Source organism: Bos indicus, chromosome 12 (genome assembly GCF_029378745.1).
Source record: "Bos indicus isolate NIAB-ARS_2022 breed Sahiwal x Tharparkar chromosome 12, NIAB-ARS_B.indTharparkar_mat_pri_1.0, whole genome shotgun sequence".
NCBI classification, from domain to species: Eukaryota; Metazoa; Chordata; class Mammalia; order Artiodactyla; family Bovidae; genus Bos; species Bos indicus.
This window is the reverse complement of record NC_091771.1, coordinates 14,606,918-14,632,926: the sequence shown is the minus strand read 5'-3', so window position 1 is coordinate 14,632,926 and position 26,009 is coordinate 14,606,918. Positions and strand designations below refer to the sequence as shown.

At 39.6% G+C, this 26,009-nt stretch overlaps 1 protein-coding gene across 5 annotated transcripts in view; it reads left to right on the top strand.

Annotated features, from left to right (window-relative positions):
• TSC22D1 (TSC22 domain family member 1) overlaps nucleotides 1-25,620 on the top strand; it is a 123,393-nt gene extending 97,773 nt beyond the window's left edge. For 3 of the 5 annotated variants that reach the window (XM_070800046.1, XM_019971225.2, XM_019971226.2), the window contains 2 exons: nucleotides 23,012-23,063; nucleotides 24,229-25,620. In XM_070800046.1, coding sequence (XP_070656147.1) covers nucleotides 23,061-23,063; nucleotides 24,229-24,486 — 261 coding nt within the window. In that variant the 5' untranslated portion in view covers nucleotides 23,012-23,060 and the 3' untranslated portion in view covers nucleotides 24,487-25,620. Of the gene's footprint in view, nucleotides 1-21,914; nucleotides 21,940-22,226; nucleotides 22,606-23,011; nucleotides 23,064-24,228 lie in introns of those variants that run through there. The other 2 variants (XM_070800047.1, XM_019971227.2) reach the window with 2 other exon arrangements.
• The last annotated feature ends 389 nt before the right edge of the window (nucleotides 25,621-26,009 follow it).

Below are 26,009 nucleotides of genomic sequence, written 5' to 3'. Positions count from 1 at the left end.
CATGTCTCCTGCATTGGCAGGCAGATTCTTTACCACTGAGCTACAGGGAAGCTCCAAAGAAATTTCCAGGGACTTTTAAAGTGAAATTTCATAATTTTAGGAAATCATACATAATTTTTATAGTTATTTATAGTTTCTTCCTTATGTTTATCCATAGATGATGTCTAATTTTGTTACTTTGTCAAGTAAAATTGAACCCTTTGATCAACACTTGAGAATTATAAAATCAATTTTATTTTGTTTTTTCAGAATTAAGATTAGCAGGGATATGCTAAAATTATTAAGTGGATCTTTTTTATTGAAAAGCGTGACATAATTTGAATTATTTTTCAAATTTCATAAGTGTTCAATGTGTATAACATACATCTAAAATCTTATTTATAGTTATGTACATTAACTTAATTTTTATACATTATATATTTTAATATAAGCTTTACTTTTCACAGATAAGTAAAGAGTATTTAAATATTTCCTGACACATTCACCATCTTTTTTTCATTGAAATATAGTTGACTTATAATATTAGTTTTTAGTATACACATAGTAATTTGGCATTTTTACAGATTACACACCATACAAAGTTATAATATTGTTGACTGTATTCCTTGTTCTATACATTACATTCCTGTGACTTATTTATTTTTAAACTGGTACTTTGTACCTTTTAAAACCCCTTCTCCTATTTTCCCATCCCCACCCCTTCACCACCCTCCAGCCGCCCACAGCTACTAGTTTGTTTTCTGTATATGTGAATTAATTTTGTTATATTTGTTCATTTGTTTTGGTTTTTAGATTCTACATATAAGTGAAAACATACAGTACTTCTCTGTCTTATTTCACTAAGCTTAATAACCTCCAGATCTATCCATGTTGTTGCAGATAGCAAGATGTTTTTTCTTTTTTATGGCTGAGTAATGTCCCTCCCCGCCCCCCCTGCCCCGCCGTGTGTCACATCTTTATCTGTTCATCTGTCAGTGGGCACTAAGATTGCTTCCGTATCTTGGCTATTGTAGCTGATGTTGCTGTGAACACAGGTACATATTTCTTTTTGAGTTAGTATTTTCACTTTCTTCAGATAAATACCCAGATGGTACTCTGGATTGTTTGGTAGTTCAATGTATAATTTTTTGAGAAACCTTCATATTTTCCATAGTGACTGTACCCATTTACATTCCCAACAGCAGTGCACAAGGCTTTCTTTTTCTCCACATCTTTGCCACTTGTTATTTCTTGTCCTTTTGATGAGAGCATTTTGACAGGTGTGAGGTGATGTCCCCTTGCGGTTTTGATTTGCATTTCTCCGGTGATTAGTGATGTTGAGCATCTTTCCATGTGCCTGTTGTCCAGCTGTATGCTTACTTTGGAAAAATGCCTGTTCAGGCCCTCTGCCCATCTTTCAGTTGAGGTGTTTTTTGATACTGAATTGTATGAGCTCTTGATATGGTTTGGATAGTAACCCCTTATTGGGTGTGCCATTTGCACATGTCATCTCAGGTTGCCTTTTTGTTTTGCTGATGGTTTCTTTGCTATGCAAACGTTTTTTAGTTTCATGTAGCTCCATCTGATTAGTTTTGCTTTTGTTGCCCTTGCCTGAGGAGATAGTTCCAAAATAATATTGCTAAGACTGAACTACTGATATTTTCTTCTAGGAGTTTTATGGCTTCAGATCTTATATATTTAAGTCTTTAATCCATTTTGGATTTATTTTTGTATGTAGTATGAGAAAATGGTCACATGTAGTCGTCCAATTTCCCCAACACCACTTACTAAAGAGGCTGCTGTCTTATCCCCGTTGTATATTCTTACCTCCTTTATTGTAGATTAACTGACTGTATATCTGTGGGTTTATTTCTGGGCTCTATGAAGGAGGCTATTAGGACTGGAACATAGTTTGGGACACCAAGTAAATAGGTGAGGAAAAAAAAAAGAGAGGATTCTCTAAAGATATTAAACAGAAGTATTGGGAATCACTCTCTGAACTAATTCATCATATGTGCGTGCTCAGTCATGTCCAACTCTTTGCGACCCCATGGACTGTAGCCTGCCAGGCTCCTCTGTCCATGGGATTTTCCAGGCAAGAATACTGGAGTGGTTTGCCGTTTCCACCTCCAGGGGATCTTCCCAATCCAGGGATCAAACCCACATCTTGTGTATCTCCTGCATTGGTAGGCAGATTCTTTACCACTGAACCACCTGGGAAGTGCTTCATCATATTACAGACATTAAAGCAAAACTTTAGCTGTCCTTTTAACAACTTAATGAAGTCTTTTTTAGGATGACTATTATGAATTGGTTCTCAGGATAATTTTTATGTGTTAGGGATTCTCATAGTTGAAAAAATTTCTTTTGGGTATAATCTATAACAATACTATTTATTAATTAGGCTATTCTCAGGCAACTTCTGTTTTAAAAAGTAAGTGGAGAAATGTACTGACCTTTCGATAACTCTAGTTATGTCTGAAACCAAGTAGTTGAGAGCACGAGGTCATGACTTTAATTGCTTGATTAACCTGATTGATGTGAGAAATACTAGGTTCTTTCCTTGTGTTATCTCCCCATTGTATATAGAAAGAAGTGATTTTTGGAAATTTGAATTTTCTTGGGCTCCAAAATCACTGCAGATGGTAACTGCAGCCATGAAATTAAAAGATGCTTGCTCTTTGGAAGAAAAGCTATGACCAACCAAGACAGAATATTAAAAAGAAGAGACATTGCTTTGCCGACAAAGATCTTTCTAGTCAAAGCTATGGTTTTCCAAGTAGTCATGTATGGATGTGAGAGTTGGACTATAAAGAAAGCTGAGTGCCAAAAAATTGATGTTTTTGAACTGTGGCATTGGAGAAGACTCTTGAGAGTTCCTTGGACAGCAAGGAGATCAAACCAGTCCATCCTAAAGGAAATCAGTCCTGAATATTCATTGGATGGACTGATGCTGAAGCTGAAACTCCCAGTCCTTTGGCCACTTGATGTGAAGAACTGTCTCCTTGGAAAAGACCCTGATGCTGGGAAAGATTGAAGGCAGGAGGAGAAGGGGATGACAGAGGATAAGATGGTTGGATGGCATCACTGACTCAATGGACAGGAGTTTGAGCAAGCTCCAGGAGTTGGTGATGGACAGGGAAGCCTGGCGGCAGTCCATGGGGTCATAAAGAGTTATACACAACTGAGTGACTGAACTGAACTGAACTGAATTCCAAAGCAGGGTTAGATAGCATCACTGATTCAATGGATATGAACTTAAGCAAACTCCCAAGAGACAGTGGAAGACAGAGGAGCCTGGTGTGCTACAGTCCATGAAGTTCCAAAGAATGGGACAACTTAGAAACTCAACAACAAATTCCAAAGTATAAAATCTTTAAAGCAGCATTAAAAAGACATTACTGATCAAGGAATAAATAGATTTGAAATTTTACAATAACATATCTGAAGTCAAAGGACTAAAATAACATCATAGTTGCTTTTAAGAGTTTTTTGAAGGTGATAACTTTAATTGGAATTAAAAAGGCTAAGTCAGCATCATTTTGGCATTTCTCTCTTAGGCCATAAGAGGAGTTGGTGAGATGTATGGAAAGAGTAATATTGAAACTTACATTACCGTATGTAAAATAGATAGCCAATGGGAATTTGCTGTATGGCTAAGGAAACTCAAACAGGGGCTCTGTATCAACCTAGAGGGGAGGGAAGTTCAAATGAGAGGGGATATATGTATACCTACGGCTAATTCATGTTGAGGTTTGACAGAAAACAACATTCTGTAAAGCAGTTATCCTTCAATGAGAAAATGTTCATTAAAAACAATAGAATTGTGTATGCTATTAAGAGAATGAGGAGAATTTTCATTGATATCAGAACCTTAGAAGCATAAAGAGGCTCATATTTGATAGAATCTAGTCTAGTCAAGGCTATAGTTTTTCCAGTGGTCATGTATGGATGTGAGAGTTGGACTATGAAGAAAGCTGAGCACCGAAGAATTGATGCTTTTGAACTGTGCTGTTGGAGAAGACTCTTGAGAGTCCCATGGACTGCAAGGAGATCCAACCAGTCCATCCTAAAGGAAATCAGTCCTGGGTGTTCTTTGGAAGGAATGATGCTAAAGCTGAAACACCAGTACTTTGGCCACCTGATGCAAAGAGTTGACTCATTGGAAAAGACTCTGATGCTGGGAGGGATTGGGGGTAGGAGGAGAAGGGGATGACAGAGGATGAGATGGCTGGATGGCATCACCAGCTCGATGGATGTGAGTCTCAGTGAACTCCAGGAGATGGTGATGGACAGGGAGGCCTGGCGTGCTGCGATTCATGGGGTCGCAAAGAGTCGGACACGACTGAGCGACTGAACTGAACTGAACTGAACTCAAGTGACTTGGGAATAATCAGTCTTCACTAATCCATTTGAGAATTGGAATTGGATCCTAGAATTCTTCTATTTTGATATAAACAGAGTTGGACATCCTTGGAAACTTAGTTTTCTAAGTCCATCCAATAATATAAAACAGTGTCAGTAGCCATAGTTCTTAGACTTAGATCAAATGTGCACTTATAATAAAATACCTATTAACTCAGAATTGGAAATTTGATTATGTGTATGTACATATATATAAACTCCTTTTTCCATTAACTTGTGTATCATTGCTGGAAATTCTTTAGCAGTTTTCTCTTCTTCATCCTCTGCTTCACAGAGAATGACAGCTGGAAACTTTAAAATTATAGAGATTTTTGAGACTACTAGTCATTAGTAGCACTGTTAATAAAAGAAGCAACTTCTGCAGCATCTAGTGATTTCCATTTAAGATCTTTGTGTAGAGATAGTGCTTTCTCTGGAGAAGGAAATGGCAGCCCACTCCAGTGTTCTTGCCTGGAGAATCCCAGGGACGGGGGAGCCTGGTGGGCTGCCGTCCACGGGGTCACACAGAGTCGGACACGACTGAAGTGACTTAGCAGCAGCAGCAGCAGTGCTTTCTCTTTGATTGTGAAAAAGGTTGTTCTTGGTTTTTTGTTTCATTTTGTTTGGAAATCAGGAAGATTTCCATTTCTTCTGTTTATCAAGAGCTTGTTCTCACTGGCTTCACATCACTTGAAGTTGCTGTAGCTCTAAGTGTTTCTTTTAAGTTCAGGTGTTCTTTGGTGGCCCACAGTGTGGATTCCTTTATGCTTGTTGCTCTGGAGAGATATCACTTACTCTCTGATGTCTTTCAAAACGTCCTATTCTTAGCTTCTTCCTCATTAGTTAAATTTTTTTCCTTTTCATGCACTGCTTGATATATTTTTTTTAAATTAAAGCATAGCTGGTTTACAAAGTTGTGTTAGTTTCAGGTGTACAGCAAACTGATTCAGTTACACACACACACACACACACACACACACACACACACACACACACACACACACACACATATATACACTATAGTCTTTTTCAGATTCGTTTCTATTCTAGGTTATTATAGGATATTGAATATAGTTGCCTGTGCTATGCAGTAGGTCCTTGTTTATCGACTTTGTATATAGTGGTGTGTATCAGTTAATCCCAACCCACTGCCTGGAATTATTTTTGAACCAGGGTCGTTAGACATGTTTGGGATTTGAATGAGTGCTTTTTTTTTTTTTTTCTTTAATATACCAAAGTTAGAAAAGTTAAGATTTGCGAAAGAATAGCAAACAATCTTGTAGGATATCAAACTACGAGTAGCTGATAATATGCTTGAGATGTGTGTGTGTTTGTTTTTCCAGGCAGCCTGATCCAGCTGGATGCAGTTTCCTGTGTTCTGCTAATATTGCTTGAACACATAAGCCTAAGCAAAATGTGAAATATGAATTATGCTCAAGTTGTCTAATGTATAGGCTATATTGTATATTGGAACAATTTGTGTTTTCCCAATATGCTTTATAACAGAACAGATTGTGCTTGATAGTCTCTTTTAATTTAAAAAAGCATGATCTGTAGCTCTAGGAAATTTTCTTGCATTATTTTATGATACTTTCTTCTCCTCCATATTCTCTGTTCTGTTTGCAAAAATTTTGAGTTTTTATTGAACATTTGCTGCAGATGTTAGTCCTTCTAAACTGCCGTCCTGGGACTTCCCTGGTGGTCCAGTGGTTAAGACACCTCACTTCTATGGGGGGCAGGGAGGGCAGCACAGGTTTTATCCCTGGTTAGGAAACAAAGATCCCACATACTGCACGGCATGGCCAAAACATCAAAATAGAAAAAAGAGCAATCCAGCTTTTGAAAAAATAATACACTGCTGTTTTTTCTCTTTTTTCCTATTTTTCCCTTTTTGGTATTTGTTCTGGTTCTGAGATATTTCTTCAGCTTTACTTTTCATTCATTCTAGGAAATTTTCACTTGTGCTTTTATAATAGCAGTTTTTCAATTTCCATGAGTTTTTGTAGTGTTCTGTTGTTTTCTACTCCACCCCTCTCCATCTCCATTATTTTATCCATGTAAACTTTTAGCATCTTCAAAGCTTCTTCATTCCCTCGGTTTCCCTCAGGTTCCTTTTTCTTTGGGTGGTGGTTCCATTAGAGAGTAGTTAGGCCTTGCTCAGTTATTCAGTTGGTAAGGATAGGTAAGGGTCTGTTTTTCTCTACAGACTCTCATTTTGCCTGTACCTTGCACTTTGAGAAGCCTGTGCTTTAGAAGTATTGGATTCTTCAATGCATATCAGCTATCTTCTGATATGTCTTGCTTTGTCTTGCTTCTATATGTCTTGCTTTGGTTTCAGCTTGATGAATTACCATCTTTTTTTCCAGGCTGTTGAAATCGACATCTCTCACGTTTACTCTATCCTTCTATGTTTAAAACCAGATTCTCTCTCTTTAGTGGTTTGTTGGCAACAACAGGGATAATATAATTGACTGTATTCAGTCTACCATATTCACTTGGAAGTAGCTTTGAAGAGCTTTGTAGCTGAAGGAAATAAACCCTGTGAGATTCTCATGGCTTCATGAAACTGTATAAATGAAGATTCAGAGAAGAGGGCTGTCACTATATTTCTATATTTCTGGAACTTTGTAGGCAGATAATTCTACAAAGGGACATCACTTGTGTATAGTTCCAGGCAGGAAAAGTTTCTGAGTTTTTATTGAAAGGTGAAAAGCACCCCTAAATAATCATTGAAGAAACTATTTAGGAGCATACCAAATGGTATGTAATACCTATGGCTATATTGCTATTAAATGCTCAGCAGTGCTTCTTAAATGCACTGTGTATCATAATGCTGATTTCAGTCACTGTTCTGCCAGAGAAGAAAGGAGTCTTTCGGAGTACCAAGAAAGCCAGGGCCATCACTTGCATTGTGTACTGCTCACCACATATCCCCATGATGCTTCACGATGGCTTAACTTTGTATGGACTCAAGAATATCAGATGAGCATTGCCTCTGCCTATTCTGTCTCTTTGATATGCTCTTCCATGACTGATTCCTTCATTTCCTACAGGTTTTTACTCAAGAGTCACTTTCTCATGGAGGGCTTTCTTGATGACTATCTGAAATTTATCCTCTCTGATCTTCGACATTCCGACTTCCATTCTTTTTCTCCTCAGTATTATCAGTATCTCCTATACTATTTAGCTTTAAAAATTTTTTAATTTATTTTTATTGAAGTATAATTGCTTTTCAGTGTTGTGTTAGTTTCTGCTGTACAACAAAGTGAATTAACTATGTGTATACATATATTTGGTCTTCCCTCATAGCTCAGATGGTAAAGCATCTGCCTACAATGCTGGAGACTGGGGTTCAATCCCTGGGTTGGGAAGATCTCCTGGAGATGGAAATGGCAACCCACTCCAGTGTATTCTTGCCTGGAAAATCCCATGGACGGAGGAGCCTGGTAGGCTACAGTCCATGGGGTTGCAAAGAGTCGGACATGACTGAGCAACTTCACATCACTATACATAGATTTGGAAATGGCAGCCCACTCCAGTATTCTTGCCGGGAGAATCCTGTGGACAGGGGAGCCTGGTGGGCTGCTTGCTGTCCATGGGTCTCACAGAGTTGGACACAACTGAAGCAACTTAGCATGCATGCATGCATTGGAGAAGGAAATGGCAACCCACTCCAGTATTCTTGCCTGGAGAATCCTGTGGACAGAGGAGCCTGGTGGGCTGCTTGCTGTCCATGGGGTTGCACAGAGTCGGACATGACTGCAGCGACTTAGCAGCAGCAGCGTACATATATTCCCTCCCTCTTGCGCCTCCCTCCCAGCCCACCCCCATCTTACCCCTCTAAGTGAATATTCCTTGGTTTAGAAGTCTATATGTAAATCTGGGATTCCTGATCTAGAGGACAGCATATTGAATCAGAAGGTGGTTCTTTGCCCCATCCTACAGTAGATGAGATAAATGCTGTACAAAGCACACAGTGTCTTTGAACTTCACTTTCTAAACCTACAGAAGAAGGAAATTAGAACTAGATGATCTCTACGGGGCATTTCAGCTCTAAAATTCTGCAGAGACCAGTAAAAGAAACCCTCAGGCCCACTGAAGTCACAGAGTTGGAGTCTGAGAGACTGTAATATGGAAACGCACTCCTTGATCAAAGCAGAAGGTGTTTGTTAAACACATAGCGTCCCTAGCACAGAATTACCTCTTCCAGTCGCTGATGTTCACCTGAGTCTGTACTGCCTTTGAAATTCAGGAGCTATGTAATGCTCTAGTATTTATCTTCACCTGTATAAATAAAACTGCTCAACCGAACTTCATCTGCTTGTTTCAGGATCCCCAGGGACCGGCTCTAACGGCCCTACGAGGTTCTCTGTGTACAGAGTCATGGTTAATGTCCTCCCCACTGGCTCTTCTTTCTACTGCTTATCATTGTTGTTATCTTAGGGAAATTAACATAAAAAACAGCTTAAAGTAACTAGTTGCTTTTGAAAAGTTAAAGAAGAGCCTGAAGCATCTGTTTCCCATAGCTGTGCAAAGGTAAAATAGAAGTAGTGTTCATTTCTGATAGACTTGCACAAGGTTCTTGAAATAGCAAATCATAATCAGGGTAACCTTTCGCTTCTTCAGAGTTTTATGTTTTTTGATTTCAAAATCTGTGATGCCCATTTTGCCCGTGGCTTCTGATTTTCATAATCTACCACAATTTAGCAAAAGCAGTGGTTTATAAAGAAATTTGGCTTTGAGGAGCTTATTTTCATGACGATAAAAAGGAGAAAAAAGAATGTTAATCATTTGAATCCTGTTGACTCTTTGAGCATAAGGGCATTATTTTGGAATTAATGGTTATGTCAGGGACTTCCTTGGTAGTCCAGTGGTTAAGACTTCACCTTCCAGTGCAGGCCTTCTGGTGCAGAGGGCGCAGGTTCGGTTCCTGGTCAGGGAGCCAAGATCCCACGTGCCTTAGGGCCAAAAAACCAAGACGTAGAACAGAAGCAATGTTGTAACAAATTCAATAAAGACTTTTAAAATGATCCACATCAAAAAAATCTTTAAAAGATAGTTATATTAAATAAAGCAAATATATATAGAGAGAGGCATGTGCAGACAGGTATGGAAGAACCAGAGATTGCTTCTAGAACTTTAAAATAATTTAAAAGTAATTGTATATATTTAGAGAGAAAATATACAGAAAGAGACAGGAAAAATATAGAGAGCCTTATATGTGTGTGTATAAATAAATAAAAGGTTAATTTAAATGTGCTAGTATTTTGTTAGGATTTTTGAAATTCTTCCTCTGAGCAAGTAATTTGTTGAGTCTTCTAATCCTCATATGAGATTTAGGAAACCTGTAGTATCAATATACCTCTGTTCTTCTGCAGGTTAATTACCAACAAATTTGATAGCTTTAAGACAAAGCAAAATTGTAGTTTAAAATTCAAACCCAATAATACATTTCCAATAATTATAGAGCAGTTAGTTCTGAAATAGACATTTTTTTTTAGGTCTGGTCAGTGAAAGTATTAAAGTCCTTGTGTTATAACTTTTTAATAGCTTTTTTGTCTTTTCTCTTTGCTTTCAGTTTAAAATATTTTTAATCAAAATACATGCATAGGTAACTAGAGAAGTAAATTCATAGAAGCAGACAGTAGCATGATGATTACTGGGGCCAGGGTGGGGGATGAGTGTGGGGAATTATTTAATATGCATGGTGTCAGACTTGCTAGAAGAAAAAGTTGTAGAGATCTGTTTTACAACAAGGTATATACTCTTTACAATACCAAACTGTACACTTAAGATGGTTAAGTTGATAAATTTTAGGTTACATGTGTTTTACCACAATAAAAAATACACATGCATTTATAAAGATCAGGTAAAATTAATAGAAAAAAATATTAGCTGTTCCTTTTTATCTTCTCACCTGCTACCTAGCCACTCTTTTCTTTCATTTTTTTAAAGTGTGATTTACATACAGTAAAGTTTCTCTCTTTAGTACACAGTTCTACAAGCTTTGACAAACACACACAGTGGTTATACCATCAGCACAATCAAGAAATGAAACAGTTCCATCTTCTACAAAAACCTCTCCTCTCTCACCCCAAGGCTCTGGCAACTTCTGATCTGGTTTGTTTGTTTGTCTGTCTTTTGTCCCCATAGGTTTGTCTTTTCTGGCTTCTTTCACTTAACCATAATATATTTGAGATTAATTCGTGTTCCTGTGTGTATCAGTACTTAATTTCTTGTTATGGCTGAGTAGTATTCTACGGTATAGGTGTACCATGATTTGTTTATCCATTCTGCAGTTGAATGACATTTGGGTTGTTTCCACTTTTGAGTGATTATGACAAAGGGCTTCCCTGGTGGCTTAGCGGTAAGGAATCTGCCTGCAATGCAAAGAGCCACAGGAGATGCAGGTTTGATCCCTGGGTTGGGAAGATCCCCTGGAGGAGGGCCTGGCAACCCACTCCAGTATTCTTGCCTGGAGAAACCCATGGACAGAGAAGCATGCGCTCACTAACTTAGACTGGGATTATTGGGTTTTATGGAGAGTGAGTCTAACTTTATAAGCAACTCCTGAACTGTTTTACAAAGCGGTTATACCATTTTACATTCCTGACATACATGAGCATTGCAACTGCTCTGCAGCCTCATCAGCAGTTGATATTTTTGGGTTAAATTTTTAAAAGATTTCCCCCCCTGGTATCTCATTGGGACTTCCCTGGTGGCTCAGATGATACAGAATGTGCCTGCAATGCAGGAGACCTGGGATTCAATCCCTGGGTCAGGAAGATCCCCTGGAGAAGGGAATTACATTGCTGTATCTCATTATGGTTTTAGTTTGCATTTATGTAATGACTAATGATGTTTAACATTTTTTCATGTGCTCTTTACCAGTCTTCATCTTCTTTGATAAAGTGTTGTCCATTTTTTTAAAAATTGGGTTGTTTCCTTGCTATTGAGTTTTAAGAATTCTTTATATATCTGGATATAAGTCCTTTACCAGATGTGTGACTGGCAATATTTAATTACAGTCTATAGCTTGTATTTTCATTCTTGTAACTGTGTCTTTCACAGAACCAAAATTCTCTACGTTAATAAAGTCTAGTTTATTGATTTTTTTTTTTTTCTCTTTTATGGATGGTGCTTCTTGTGCCATATGTAAGAAGTCTTTGCCTAACCCAAGGTCCCACGGAATTATAGTTTGGGATTTTACATTTAAGTCTGTGGTCCGTTTTAAGTTGATATTTCATGTGGTGGGGGAAGAATGGGTCAAATTGGGTTTTGTTTTTTTATATGCATCTAGTTGTTTCAGTACTGTTTGTTGGAAATATCTTTCTGCACGAAGTCAGTTTTACATCTTTGTCAAATCAGTTTCCATATATGCATGAGACTGTCTCTTAACCTCTCTGTTCTATTCCATTGCTCTGAACATCTGTCCTTTTACCAATACCATACTATCCTGACGAGAGTAACTTTACAGAAAGCCTCGAGTGGGAGTCCCTCAGCACTTTTCTTAATGTTGTTTGGCTCATTCTAGTTCTTTTACTTTCACATATAAATTTTAGAATCACTTTATCTTTTTTTTTATAAGATGTCTTGCTGGAATTTTGATTGGGATTACATCGAATCTATACATTATTGTAGGGAGGGGTAATTGACATGTTACCCATGCTGTCTTTCAGTTGGTGAACACAGTTTATCTCACCATTTATTTGATTCTCTTGGATTTCTTTTGTCAGCATTTCTTAGTTTTCAGCATACAGATATTATACATATTTTGTTAGATTTTACACCTGTTTCACATGTTTTTATGATATTGTAAATGGAATTTAAAAAATATCAGTGTTTAATTGTTTATGCTAGTACATAGGAATACAACTGCTTTTTCTGATTGAACTTGTATCCCATGACTTAGGTAAACACGCTTATTGTTAGTTCCTGTAGTTTTTTGTGTGCATTCTTAGGGATTTTCCGTATAGGCAGTCTTGTGCTAAGTTGCCTTAGGCACGTCCAACTCATTGCTACCCTATGGACTGTGTAGCCCACCAGGCTCCTCTGTCCGTGATATTCTCCAGGCAAGAATACTGGAGTGGGTTGCCAGGCCCTCTTCCAGGGGATCATCCTGACCCAAGGCTCAAACTCTAGTCTTTTATGTCTCCTGCATTGGCAGGCGGGTTCTTCACCGCTAGCGCCACCTGAAAAGCCCCAAAGACAATCATATTATCTGTTAATAGGATAGTTTTATTTTTATCTTTTTAATCTGTATATCCATTCTTTTGGTCTTCCTTCCTCCCCCCCCCCTTTTTTTTTTTTTGCCTTATTGCCTACCTATTACTATTACCTCCAGTGTCATATTGAATAGTATTGCTGAGATTGGACATTCTTGCCTTTTTTTCCAATCGTAGGAGGAAAGCATTCATTCTTATATTGTTAAGTGTGTGTGAACTGAATGGTTTTTATTAGGGTGAAGAACTTCAATTCCTATTTTGCTGAGAGTTTTTTTTTTATTATGAATGGAGGTTGAATTTTGTCAGATTGCTTTTTCCTGCCTCTATTGAGATGACCCTGTAATTTTTCTTTAGTCTGTTGACTAAATCATACAGTAGAATCATATTGATTTTCAGATGTTTACCTTGCCTTCTCAGAATAAATGCTATTTGGTCCTGATTATATAACTGGTGTCAAGTTGCCAAAACTTTTTAAAGAATTTTAGTATCTCTGTTCAGTAGGGCTATTGGTCTATAGCTATCTTCTTTTTTTTTTAATAACATCATTACCTGATTTTAGTATTAGGGTCATGCTGGCCTTGTAGAATGATTTGGGAAGTATTTTCCCTTCTTGAGTTTTCTGGAAGAGAGTTTGTATAGAATAGGTATTATTTCTTCCTTAAATGTTTACCAGTGAAACCACATGGGCCTGAGGGTTTTGGCATAGGAAGATTTTAAATTACAAATTAATTTTTAAAAGAGACCATTTAGATTACCTGTTTCTCCTGGAGTGAGTTTTGGTAGTTTTTGTTTTTCTAGGAATTTGTTCATTATATCTAAGTTGTTATATTTATTAAAATAAATGTAATATGCTATGTTTTATTTTATTTTTTTCTCAGTTCAAAATATTTCCCAATTTCCCTTTTATTTGACCTCCATAGGCTATTTAGGTATGTGTTATTTCCAAATATTCAGAGATTTTCCAAATAATTTTCTGTCATTGATTTCTAATTCAATTCCAATGTGTGTATACAGCATGCTTTGTATGATTTGAATTCTTTTAAATTTCTTGAGACTTGTTTTGTGGCTCAGAATGTGGTGTCTCCTGGTAAAAGTGCCATGTGTGCTTGAAATGAACGTGTATTCTGCTGCTACTGGATGGAACGTTCTACAGAAACCAGCTAGGTCAAGTGCTTGACAGTTATTCAAGTGTTCAGTATTCTTATTTTCTGTTTACTGTCTTTCAGTTACTGAGGATTGTTGAAAACTACAGTTTTGGGATTTTTTTATTTCTCCTTACAGTTCTATCAGTTTTTGCTTAATATAGTTTGAATCTCTGTTATCAGTGTTTAAACACTTAGGATTTTTATGACCTCTTGATAAATTGATCCTTTTATTCATTAGGAAATGATTTAGCCTTGCAGTCTACTTGGTCTGAAAAATACAGCCTTTTCAGCATTCAGCATTTGATTATTTTAACATAGAGGATCTTCTTCCATTCTCTTATTTTGCCCATTTATGCCTTTATATTTAAAGAATTATTTCTTAAAGCCAGCAGTAGGTGTGTCTTGCTTTTTTATCTAATCCAACAATCTCTACCTTTTAATTACGGTGTTTAATTGAGAACATTTACATTTAATGTGATTATTGCTACAGTCGGTTTAAGTGTACTGTCTTATTGTTTGCTTTTTGTTCATCCCTCCTTTCTACTTCTTTTAGATTGTATTTTCTCTAATGATTCCATTTTATCTTTATTGGCTTATTATTAATAGCTATAACTCTTTGTATTGTTATTTCAGGTATTACTTTAGAGTTTGTAGAATCCATCTTTAACTTATCACATCTACTTGATAGTAATCTAAGAACTGTACAGCAGTATCCATTCCTTCTCCCCTCCTGGTCTGTGTTCTATTTTGTCATACATTTTACTTCTATGTATGATATAGCCCCTCTTCACTCATATACTGTTACTAATTTTGCTTTAAACAGTCAGTTATTTTTTAAAAGAGATATAATAGGTTTTTTTTTAAGAGAAATAATAGTTAAGGGAAATATTTTTGTGTTTAACTACATACATAGTTCCCATTTCTGAAGCTCTACATTCTTTTGTACAAAATTTCTTATGGTGATAAATTTCTTATCACTGGCAGTGATTGAGTCCTTCCAGCTTTCTGAAAAAGAACTTCATCCTCATTTTTTTTTCTTTGTTAAAATATTTATTTATTTGGCTGTGCCAGGTCTCAATTGCAGCATGCAGGATCTTTTGTTATAGCATATAAGATCTAGTTCCCTGACTAGGGATTGAAAGCAGGCCCCTGCATTGGGGGCACAGAGTCTCAGCCACTGGACCACCAAGGAAGTCCCTCGTCTTTATTTTTGCCAGATATTTTCACTGGGGACAGACTTATAAGTTGACAGACTTTTCAGAATTTCCTCTCAGCGCTTGAAAGATACTGCCACACTCTTCTGTCAACCAGAAGTCTGCTTCCAGTCTCATCTTTGTTGCTCTGTGTATAATCTAGTTCTTTTCTCTGGGTAGCTTTTAGGATGATCTCTTTATCGCTGGTTTTAAGCCATTTGATGATGATATACCTTGCTGTAGTTTTCTTCATAATTCTCTTGCTTGAGGTTTGTTTAACTTCTTGGATCTTTTTTTTTTTTTCAATAAAATATGGAGAAAATTACCATAATTGCCTCAAATATTTTTCCCCTCCCTTCCTCTCTTCTTCAGGGACTTCACTAGAGATTTATTTGGTTGTTTGAAATTTCTCCACGGTTCAATGATATGGAGCAATAATAATTTTTTTGGTTTTTTTCTGTTTTGTTTTTGTTAGTTTCTATTGCTAATATATCACTAATATTTCTGCCCTGTTTAATTTGCTGTTAATCCCATCAGCCTATCTTTTTTCCCAAATCATATGTTTCATCCTTGTAAATTGGGTTTTCTGCACTTAATATGCTAATGTTTACCTGTACTTTCTTGAACATATAAAACATGGTTATAATAATTTCAGTGTCCTGGTATACAAATAATATCATCTTTGTCATATCTGGGTCATTTTGATTGATCGATTTTCCTCCCCATCGTGAGTCATATCTCCCTGCTTGTTTGTATGCCTGGGACTTTTCATTGGATGCCAGACATTGTGAATTATTGGTTGCTAGCTGTATTTTATTTAATATCTCTGAGCTTTGTTTCAATAAAAAATTAAGTTACTTGGAAACAGTTTGATCTTTTCAAAGCTTCCTTGTATATTTATCTATTTTATTTTTTATTGAAGTATAGTTGAATTACAGCGCTTTGTTAATTATTGCTGTGCAGCAAAGTGACTCAGTTTTTCACATATACACTCTGTTTCATATTCTCCTCCATTATGGTTTATCATGGGATACTGAATACAGTTCCCTGTGCCGTCCAGTCGGACCTTGTTGCTCACCCTTTCTATATATAATAGTTTGCATCTGCTAACCCCAAATTCCTACCCTTATCCTCTCCCACCTCCTTTCCCCTTGGCAACCACCCATCAGTCCAGAACTAACTTTTCATCGTGACTTTGGCACTATCCTTCTAAATATCTGGCATCCTGTGTTTACAAGTCTTTATTTTTTTCTTTTTTACCCAGGCTGGTGGCAACACCAGCCCTGTGTGATTTCTAGAAGCTGTTCTGCTGCTTCTGTTGCTGGCTCTTCCCCAGCCTCAGGCAGTTTCCCCACGTGTGCTATGTACTCATCTGAAACCTGGGAGCAGAGCAGCTCCTGGAAGACCCCATTCTCCCTCTTGAAAATATTTTTTAATCAAAGCAATACCTGTACATACCTAAAAATAGAGTGAATAGAAACAAAAGTTAGCAATTTCCTTTTTTCAGTCCATAAATTTATGCCTCAGCAGGCAGCCACTTTTAATTTCTCAAATTTACCCACAAATGTCCATGTAATGATATATTTATACTGTTATTTCTTGCTCTGTTAATTGTAGGCATTATATAATCAAGCCATAGTCGAGGATTTAGCACTTTTACACCATTCTTAACAGACATTGTTTTTTTCCTGCCATGCATTTCTTCTTCCCACAACCTTCCCAGTAACCTTAACTTTTTAAACCAGTAAAACAATTTTAAGAATTATTATAGTCAAGTTTTATCTATGAACATTCTTTTCTTTTACTTTTGATTTCTGCAAAACTGTAAAACTGCCTTTGAACTTAGCTAGTTGTTCAATTAGATCTGGTTCATACCTGGCTTTAGCCCCCTCCCCCTACAAATGCTCAGCTCTATTAGATCATGTCTCTGTTTATTCTCAACAAAGTGCTGCCTCCCAAAGGCTCTCTCTCCCCCCCACGATTACATACCTGTTGCTTATTATATATGACAGGTTTGCTTATTAGCACTGTCATCCCCAGATTTCCTTCCCCATCATCTTTTGGGTTCTTTCACTACACCGTGCAGCATCTTAGTTCCTGCACCACGGATCGAACCCATGCCCCCTGTAGTAGAAGCGTGAAGTCCTAACCACTGGACAGCCAGGAACATCCCTCATTATCCTGTTGATTCCCTTCCTCCTCTCCAGCATTTGAGTCCCTGGTTCATGTTTCTCATGCCATCTTTTCTTTGTGGGGGAATGTATTATTTTTTTTTAATTTTCATCTTATTGTGGTAAGAAGACTTAACCTGAGACCCACCCTCTCAAAGTTTTACATTTGCAACATCGTATTATTGATTTCAGGTGCAAGGTTGTACTGCCGATCTCTAGAACTTATTCCTCTTGCTTTTAACCCCTTTCCCTGATTTGCTCCTCCATTTTGCTGTCTAAAATATCTGAAAATGTTCTTGTGATACATTTACATTTAAATGATTTGACCAAGTGAAAAACCTTTCTCTCTTAGAATTTTATAAGCAGTTTCTCCATTGTTTCCCAGTGGCCAAAACAGCCATTCTGATACTGGTACCTGTGTTTGTACCTTGCTTTTTTCTGTTTGGGAGCTTTTAGGATTTTCTCTGTCCCAAGTGATCTTTAGTTTTGTCATGACGCACTTTGGTGTAGGGCTCTTTTCATTGATGGTGGTCGCCATTTGGTCGTCTCATATAATCAGGAGACTCGTGCCCTTCAGTTCTCGACATATTCTTAAATTGTTTCCTTGGTAATTGCCATCCCTCTGTTCTGTGTTTTTGGAATTCATTCTATTTTGCTCTTGGACCTCCTCCTCGATGGACCCGGTTAGTGTCTTGTATCTCATATTTCCATCTCTGTTTCTTTTGTTCTGTTATTTTGGGGAAGATTTTCTCAACTTTATTTTCCATCTTTTCAGTGGAAATCAAGGAAATTTAAAGTATGGTTGAATTTTTCTTAATTTTTTTTGACATTCTTTCTTGTTCCAATAGTGTGCAGGACCCAAACAATAGAACATTATTTGTGGTTTATCTGCAGTTCAGCTTTAACTTGGAGTCCTGTAGTTTCATTTGCTAAACCTGGTAAAATGACCCCCAGCACCTAGAGAGAGTGGACTAGAAAGGGAAGGTGGCGAGCAGTCCCTAGACAACAGCTGTTCGGTCAAGCTCGGGGTTCTGTGCTTCAGCCTCTTCTGCGGCAGTCAGTTTAGATTTGCAAGGAGTTTGGACAGAGGGACAAACAGGTCATCTTGTTTGAGTGGTGGGTCACCAACTGTACCTATATTGTTGTTGCTGTTGTTCAGTCACTAAGTCCTGTCCGACTCTGTGACCCCGTGGACTGCAGCACGCCAGGCCTCCCTGTCCATCCCCAACTCCCAGGGTTTACTCAAACTCATGTCCATCAAGTCAGTGATGCCATCCAGCCGTCTCCTCCTCTGCCTCCGCCTTCTCCTCCTGCCCTCAGTCTTTCCCAGCATCAGGGTCTTTACCTGTATTGTACCTATCAAGTTTGGAAGAAGAGCACATGTCACTGAATCAGCATATGTGCTATTAATATGCAGAAGTGGTTGAACTGGAATCCAGGTGAAAAGGCACTTAGGCAAAACAGAACAGAACAACAAAATCAACAACAGATAACCACCCAGTCTTAAAGGTCCGGGCTTTTTCCTGTGATCCAGATTCCCTACTGGAGTGAGACCTCTTGACCTCTGCCCAGTGTCTGAAGGGGACTAGTATCATCCATGCCTTCAGGGGTCTCTCCTGGAGGCATGCGTGTGTTTATCCTGTCCTTGGTTAAACTCTGGGCACTAAACTCACAGATGTTCTATTTTGCAAATGGAAGAAACTTTCTGTAATAGCTGGAAAGTAATTTTAGTCCTCTGGGCCTCAGACATTCCTGACCCATGGACTCTCCTCTGTAGAGATCTCTAATCTTGTTGCCTTCTTTTTGAAATTATGTCTTTTCAGTTTTCAATTTAAAATCTATCTTATCCAAGCTACCACATAACATTGAGCAGAATTCCATGCTCTATACAGTAGGTCCTTGTAGGGTACACATTTTAAATATATCTGTGTGTACATGTCCATCCCAAACTCCCTAACTCTCCTTTCCCCTTATCCTTTCCCCCAGGGAAAGTGGATACTTGTGTATGTATGGCTGAGTCCCTTTGCTATTCACCTGAAACTGTCACACCATCATTAATCGGGGGGTGTGTGTGTGTGTGTGTGTGTGTGTGTGTGTGTGTGTGTACAGAATAAAAAGTTTAAAAAAAGAAATGAAAGTCAAACTTAATAAATCTAACAAAGGCTATAACATTCATAGAGATTAAAATTTTTTCTCTAGTTAAAAAGAAAATCTATCTTAAAGGAACCTAGCACATTTATGAAAAAGATAGGAAAAGAAATAGATTTCTAACTATCCTTTTTCCCAGCAGATTCTCCAGAAATATATTACAGATGTTCAAGGGTGTATGTACAAGGATGTTTCTTGCAAGTGTGTCTAAGATAGCAAAGTGTTGGTGATGACCATAATGTCCCACTGTAGAGATATGGGGTAAACAGATTGCAATTTGGATATTGGCTTCTATTAGCTGAATACGTGGATGATCAGTTGGAATGAATGAAATGAAAACATGACCAGCTTGTAACTTTCTATTTTCAAGAACATCACAAATAAATAAAATTCAGTTAATTTATTAATCTTCTTAAACCAGTGGGAATTTAAAATTCTTTTCTGTATATGATCTTAGAGTTTTGGTTTTTTAAGCTCTTTTTACAACTTAAGTGATGCTTTACTTTTTCCTGTGCACTTGACATTCCATTTAAATCTGTAAATGACTTAATCATGTAATGATAACTGTAACTTTCAAAATATATAGAAACTGCTGCTGCTGCTGCTAAGTCGCTTCAGTCGTGTCCAACTCTGTGCGACCCCATAGACGGAAGCCCACCAGGCTTCCCCGTCCCTGGGATTCTCCAGGCAAGAACACTGGAGTGGGTTGCCATTTCCTTCTCCAATGCATGAAAGTGAAAAGTGAAAGTGAAGTCGCTCAGTCGTGTCCGACTCTGAGCGACCCCATGGACTACAGCCTACCAGGCTCCTCCATCCATGGGATTTTCCAGGCAAGAGTACTGGAGTGGGGTGCCATTGCCTTCTCCGGTATAGAAACTATGATGTAGTAAATAATAATTGTGCCTAGATTCATAGACATACAGACCACATATCTGCTTCCCAAATTGTGATTTTTGAGCTTCCACTTAGTTTTTTCCTTTTGAAAATAAATTTGTATCATAATATATAATTTTTGTAAATTATAAATATGCCAACACATATTTGAATATGACTTGAATATCATTTGTTATTCAAAAGCAAAGCCTTAAAGTTTAGAGAATATAAACCTTACAATAACAAAGAATGATGATACTGCCTTGGTTTTTAAACCCCAAAGAGAATTAATTGCCCTTTCATCAACTTCCACCTTCACGAGATTTGGTACCTAACCATTTTGGACAGTTTCTAAAACCAAACACACTTTGCCAACATTGGGTCAACTTCAAAGACTTATCTAAGAGGCTCCACTAGCAACTTAAAATTTCCTAAATTAAAGGATTCTGCTTAAGAGAGAATGTTTGAGAGAGGAAAGACCATATGTGGGTTTGTGTGTGTATGTATGTAAATAGAATACGTACCTATATATGTTCTGTGGTCAAGTTTTATGTTGGAATTATTTGTGATGATACAATTTGCTTATTTGAAAGTCTTTAGTATTTGTTTTTTGTTTCTGTTTTTATAGGATTACGCCATTAGAGGGCAGTATTGTAGAGGCTTAAATGTACCTTAAACATACTGAATTGCAAGCTGTTTATAACCTATAATAATCAAGTGACCCTAAGGCCTTAGACTTATAGTATATTAAACTTTAAACTCAGTTGGTACATTCTTGCAAGTATTTTAAATTAATAGAAGAAAATTATGTAACGGGTTAAGCTATTTCACACTCAGATCTTTTAATTTTGGTTTAGAGAAGGGAATTATTTGGTCAGTGTGGCTGTAAGGTTGACACGCAGACTTTACAGTATCTCAATTCCGCTGATGTAAGAAGGCTCAAAGGACTGACTCTTATAGAAATTGCACTTAACATCTAAAAACTTGCCTTAGGGACTTAAAGTGAAAATAGATCTATGTAGGAAGGATTCACGGAGAAGGCAATGGCACCCCACTCCAGTACTCTTGCCTGGAAAATCCCATGGATGGAGGAGCCTGGAAGGCTGCAGTCCATGGGGTCGCTGAGGGTCAGACACGACTGAGCGACTTCACTTTCACTTTTCACTTTTCAGCATTGGAGAAGGAAATGGCAACCCACTCCAGTGTTCTTGCCTGGAGAATCCCCAGGGACAGGGAAGCCTGGTGGGCTTCCGTCTATGGGGTCTCACAGAGTTGGACACGACTGAAGTGACTTAGCAGCAGCAGGAAGGATTCAACCTGTGGGGTTTTTTTTCCCCCTAGCTATACACGGAAGGAAATGCAGTTTTAAGGTTTATGGCAATGGGAACTTTTAAGATCTCATTTCATCTGGTAGATTCCTTTTGGCTTCAATTTATATATGCGTAGCAAAGACTATGTACTGCTTTTTGTTTCTACACATAATTGATAAATTCATAGAAAGGTAGAATCTCTCAAAAAGGAAATATGATTTTTTTCCCTCTAAAATTCACTAGCTTAAAAAAAAGTATTATTACAACATAGTTATCTTTATAAATAAAACCACCCTTAAAGTCCTCCAATTACTGCTGCCTGTTACAACGAGATAATTGAAATCGAGATACTCCAGCTCCTGCGAGTCTTTAAGTGCTGGGACTGGGCATGCCCAGTAGCTCAGACGGTTCTGGTTGCAAATAAGCAGCTTTCGCCGTTCAGCAGCCACGGGGACAGGCAGCTCCAGGGACGGGGTCTGACTCCCTTAAACGTAAGCACGTGCGGAGCCCTAATCGCATTTTCAGGACCCCTCGGCGTTTTCCGCCGGAGCACTGCTCGGTCTTTCCTTGATCTTGGAGGCCCCTGCGGCCCGCTTCTGGGCCCCTGAAGCCGCGGCCTGGGCCAGCCCACCCGAGGAGCCGGTGGGGAGGCTGGGGGCGGGGTGGGGGTGGGGAGGGGGCGGGGCAGCGGGAGGAGGGCGGGAAAGGGAGGAGGGGGCGGATCCAGCGGCGCGCTGGCCAATCGGCGCGGCTCTTTCCTGCATATATTTTGCACGGAGACTGGGAGCCCTAGACTAGAGCCTAGTGGAGCCCGGCTGCTGACCAGGGAACCTTCTCTGCACGGCAGTGGGATCTGCGTCTTCCCGGAATCACCAAGCCCCAGAAGCCGGGCTTCTTTCAATTAGTGCTGCCGTTTCTGTTTCTCTCTGAGCTGCGTAAAGCTAGAAGATTTTTATCTAGCCCCAACAAAGCGGCTAGTATTCCCTCTTTTTTTTTTTTTTTTCCTGCGAGGGTGTTTTTGGCTGCAATTGCATGAAATCCCAATGGTGTAGACCAGTGGCGATGGATCTAGGAGTTTACCAACTGAGACATTTTTCAATTTCTTTCTTGTCATCCTTGCTCGGGACCGAAAACGCCTCTGTGAGACTTGACAATAGGTAAATGTCGGCTGGGATACTTTTTTAAATTTACTCGTGAGATCCTTGTAATAATGCAGGTGAAAGATAGCCCGGCGAATTCCTTTGTCCATTGCTGAGAGGCTACGGTGACATGGATGTTGCTTTTTGAAATGTTCCGAATAGCCTTGTTTTTGCAGGTCTGGCCAGAGCACAGTGTTTTACCACATTATGTAATTTAGCCTTTGTGGCTCACTAAAATAGGGAAATGTCTGGATATTCGTTAGGAAGAGAGTGGCTGGTGTTTTCTGGAGGGTGATATATTACATAGCATTAAAGAATGTTCAGAAAATGATGTTAGTAACACCACAGAATTGAGGAATTCTTTTTGTCTGGGATAGGGAAAAAAGGTCTCATTTATTGATTTTTTTTCCCTTCTCTTTTTCAGCTCATCTGGTGCAAGTGTGGTAGCTATTGACAACAAAATCGAGCAAGCTATGGTATGTACTGTTTTAAAAATCGTTTGTACTAAATGTGGGCACGGTACAAAATGCAGGGTATCTTGGGATGAAAGGAGCGCATCCGTAGAAGATGATGACTGCTCTCCATACACTTAGAAATGCCGGCACTGTCTCCATTCTGCCAGCATGAAGCCACATACCGGGGCTGCTAAGGAGAGAGAAAGGGACCCTGCGGGCATTCGATGTTCTTGCCAGGACCGATTTCAAACAACCGTCAAGACTTTGGCGGAGGTGCCTGCCCCTCTTTTGGTGGGGAATTGCTGGGAACGCGCTGGCCCAGCGTGTCCTTCGGTCTCGGGCACATCGCTAGTGATGTGGCTTTCCTAGGGATCCTAAGGTTTACCGCGGAGCCGGGAGCGGGGAGGGCCCCAGAAGTGGGGGTCTCGGGAAGGAGCCTCCTACACAGGGCCAAACGGATCCCCAGTGGTGGAGGCTCCTGCACAATGAAGAGCTGGAGAAAAGTTTCGCCGTCTCAGCCTGCGCCTGGATTTCTTCTATTTTTTATTTCCGCCTTGGCCGTTCTTTGTTATTGGAGCAGCGCCTGTGGCTCTTCTCACGGGATTCTCTGCCCACTGTTGCTAGGCAAACTCTGAACCTTTAATTCGGAGCTATAAATAACTCGAGCGCCCATTGGCTGCGACGGCTACCCAGGTTTCTGTGATGTCAGCTTAATCACGAAAAGGGGGGGTTGGGGGGAGGAAAATGCGGCAACACGCTCTGTAGGAACTGGCTGCAGCCGGTGCTGAGGGAGGCGGTCCAGCGGGCGGAGGGAGGGGCTTGGGGGCGGGGTCGTGGCTCCCGTTGCTCGGGGCTGGACATCCCTGAGCCCGGCTTCTTTCTGCACCGAGCTGGAGCCCGGCTGCATTTTGCCATCTCGAATAGGAAACCTGAGCGTAGGCATTCCTGGCCAACGGCTGCAAGGAAAGCAAAACCTTGATCACTTATACGTTAAACTGAAGTATTGTACAGTTAGGGTGGTATTCCGTCTTTTTCCCCTGGAGCCTGTTAAATGAACCTCTAAAGGCAGGATATGTCAGTGGTTAGGGAGAGACGTGCAAAATGTTTTAACAATTCACAATCCGGGAAACAGTCAATAGAACGTTAAACCTTTCTCCCCCACCGCCCTTCCTTCTCTCCCTTTCAGGATCTGGTGAAAAGCCATTTGATGTATGCAGTTAGAGAGGAAGTGGAGGTCCTCAAGGAACAGATCAAGGAACTCATAGAGAAAAATTCCCAGCTGGAGCAGGAGAACAATCTGCTGAAGACACTGGCCAGTCCCGAGCAGCTTGCCCAGTTCCAGGCCCAGCTGCAGACTGGCTCGCCCCCTGCCACCACACAGCCACAGGGGACCACACAGCCCCCAGCCCAGCCAGCGTCCCAGGGCTCAGGACCAACCGCGTAGCCATCCGGGCCCCCGAAGAACTGGCTGCTGTGGTCTGAACTGAACAGACCCGAGAAGATGTACTAGGGGAGGGGTCCGCCCCCACCGTCACCCATTTCATTGCTCGCTGCAAAAGAGACGTGAGACTGACACATGCCATTTTCTCTTTTCTCCAGTATTAAACACTCATATGCTTTCGGCTTGAAGAAGTTTCTTAGTTGGGTGAGTTAAAGGTTAATCAGAGAATTAGCATGGATATACTGGGACCTCATGCAGCTTGGCAGGACCGTGAGAAATGGATTCATTCATTCTGAGGAGCTGTTGTGCCTTTCCACCCCCCCGCCCCTGCTCCCCACCCCCCACCCCCTCCAAGAGTTCTTCCTGCTTGCACAGTAGTGTACTCCATGGGGTTCCGAAGCAGAGGAGCTTGCCGCTGGACTTTCCTCTCCTCCCCGGAGAGGAACTGGAAAGGGAGGTGAAGGTCAAGAGTGAAGCTTAGTCTCACCTAAGATGAGGGGAAAACATAGTCCATTGTACAAACGACGACTGTCACCAGACTCCATTAAAAAAAAAATTGGACTGTGCCTCTTTCCGAAACAGCGGATGACACAAAACTATTGGCGTGACTAAATGGTGACAGGTAGCTGGGACCTAAGCTCTCTTACCATGAAGGTTGTTTTGCTTATTGTATATTTGTGTATGTAGTGTAACTATTTTGTACAATAGAGGACTGTAACTACTATTTAGGTTGTACAGATTGCAATTTAGATGTTTCATTGGCAGTCTGAAGAGGTGTGGATTGTCTTTTATATAGCGATCTTCGTGAAAAACCCATGAAGCAAAACACACCTCCCTAAAGAGATTTTAAGAATTTGGCACAGTTAGTCACTTTGTGTAATCTGCAATCTTCTAGCTGCTGAGTATCTTGAAGTCACTCCCTGTTCACTGAAATCCTTTGATTGAACTGGTTGAATACTTTGAAAAATGCGGAGTTCTAGCTAATGGATTTCCCAGTAGGGGTTTCTGCATATTACCTGTATAGTAGTTATCTGCATATGTTTCTCTGCATGTTCTCTACACAGTTGTAAGGTGTCACTGTATTTAACTGTTGCACTTGTCAACTTTCAATAAAGCATACAAAATGTTGATAAACAAGTGTTTCTACGTTACAGTGTTAATGTAATGGTAGTCACTTCCACAACTATTTCCAGGCAAAGTTAAAACAATTTGGTGAAATTCTGAAGTGGGGTGAAAGGGTTGGGCAAAGTAGTGATGCTCATGGTTTGACTGGAGAAGCATAAGGAATCTGACATTGCATTATTTCAGGCAGTAAGGGAAGAGACAAGGAGGCAAGAGCTTGGTCCTTCAGATTGTTGTGTGACCTGGACAAATGGCTTTCCCCATTCACAGCTGATGGGAGGGTGCTGAAAGAAATCTCTTCAGTGCCTCTGTGGCTTTAAAACTCCGGGAGTCCATGGAAGTCTTAATCTTCCAGTGTTTACCGGCTGAGGGGAATGAACCTTACTCTGTGTATAATCCCAACA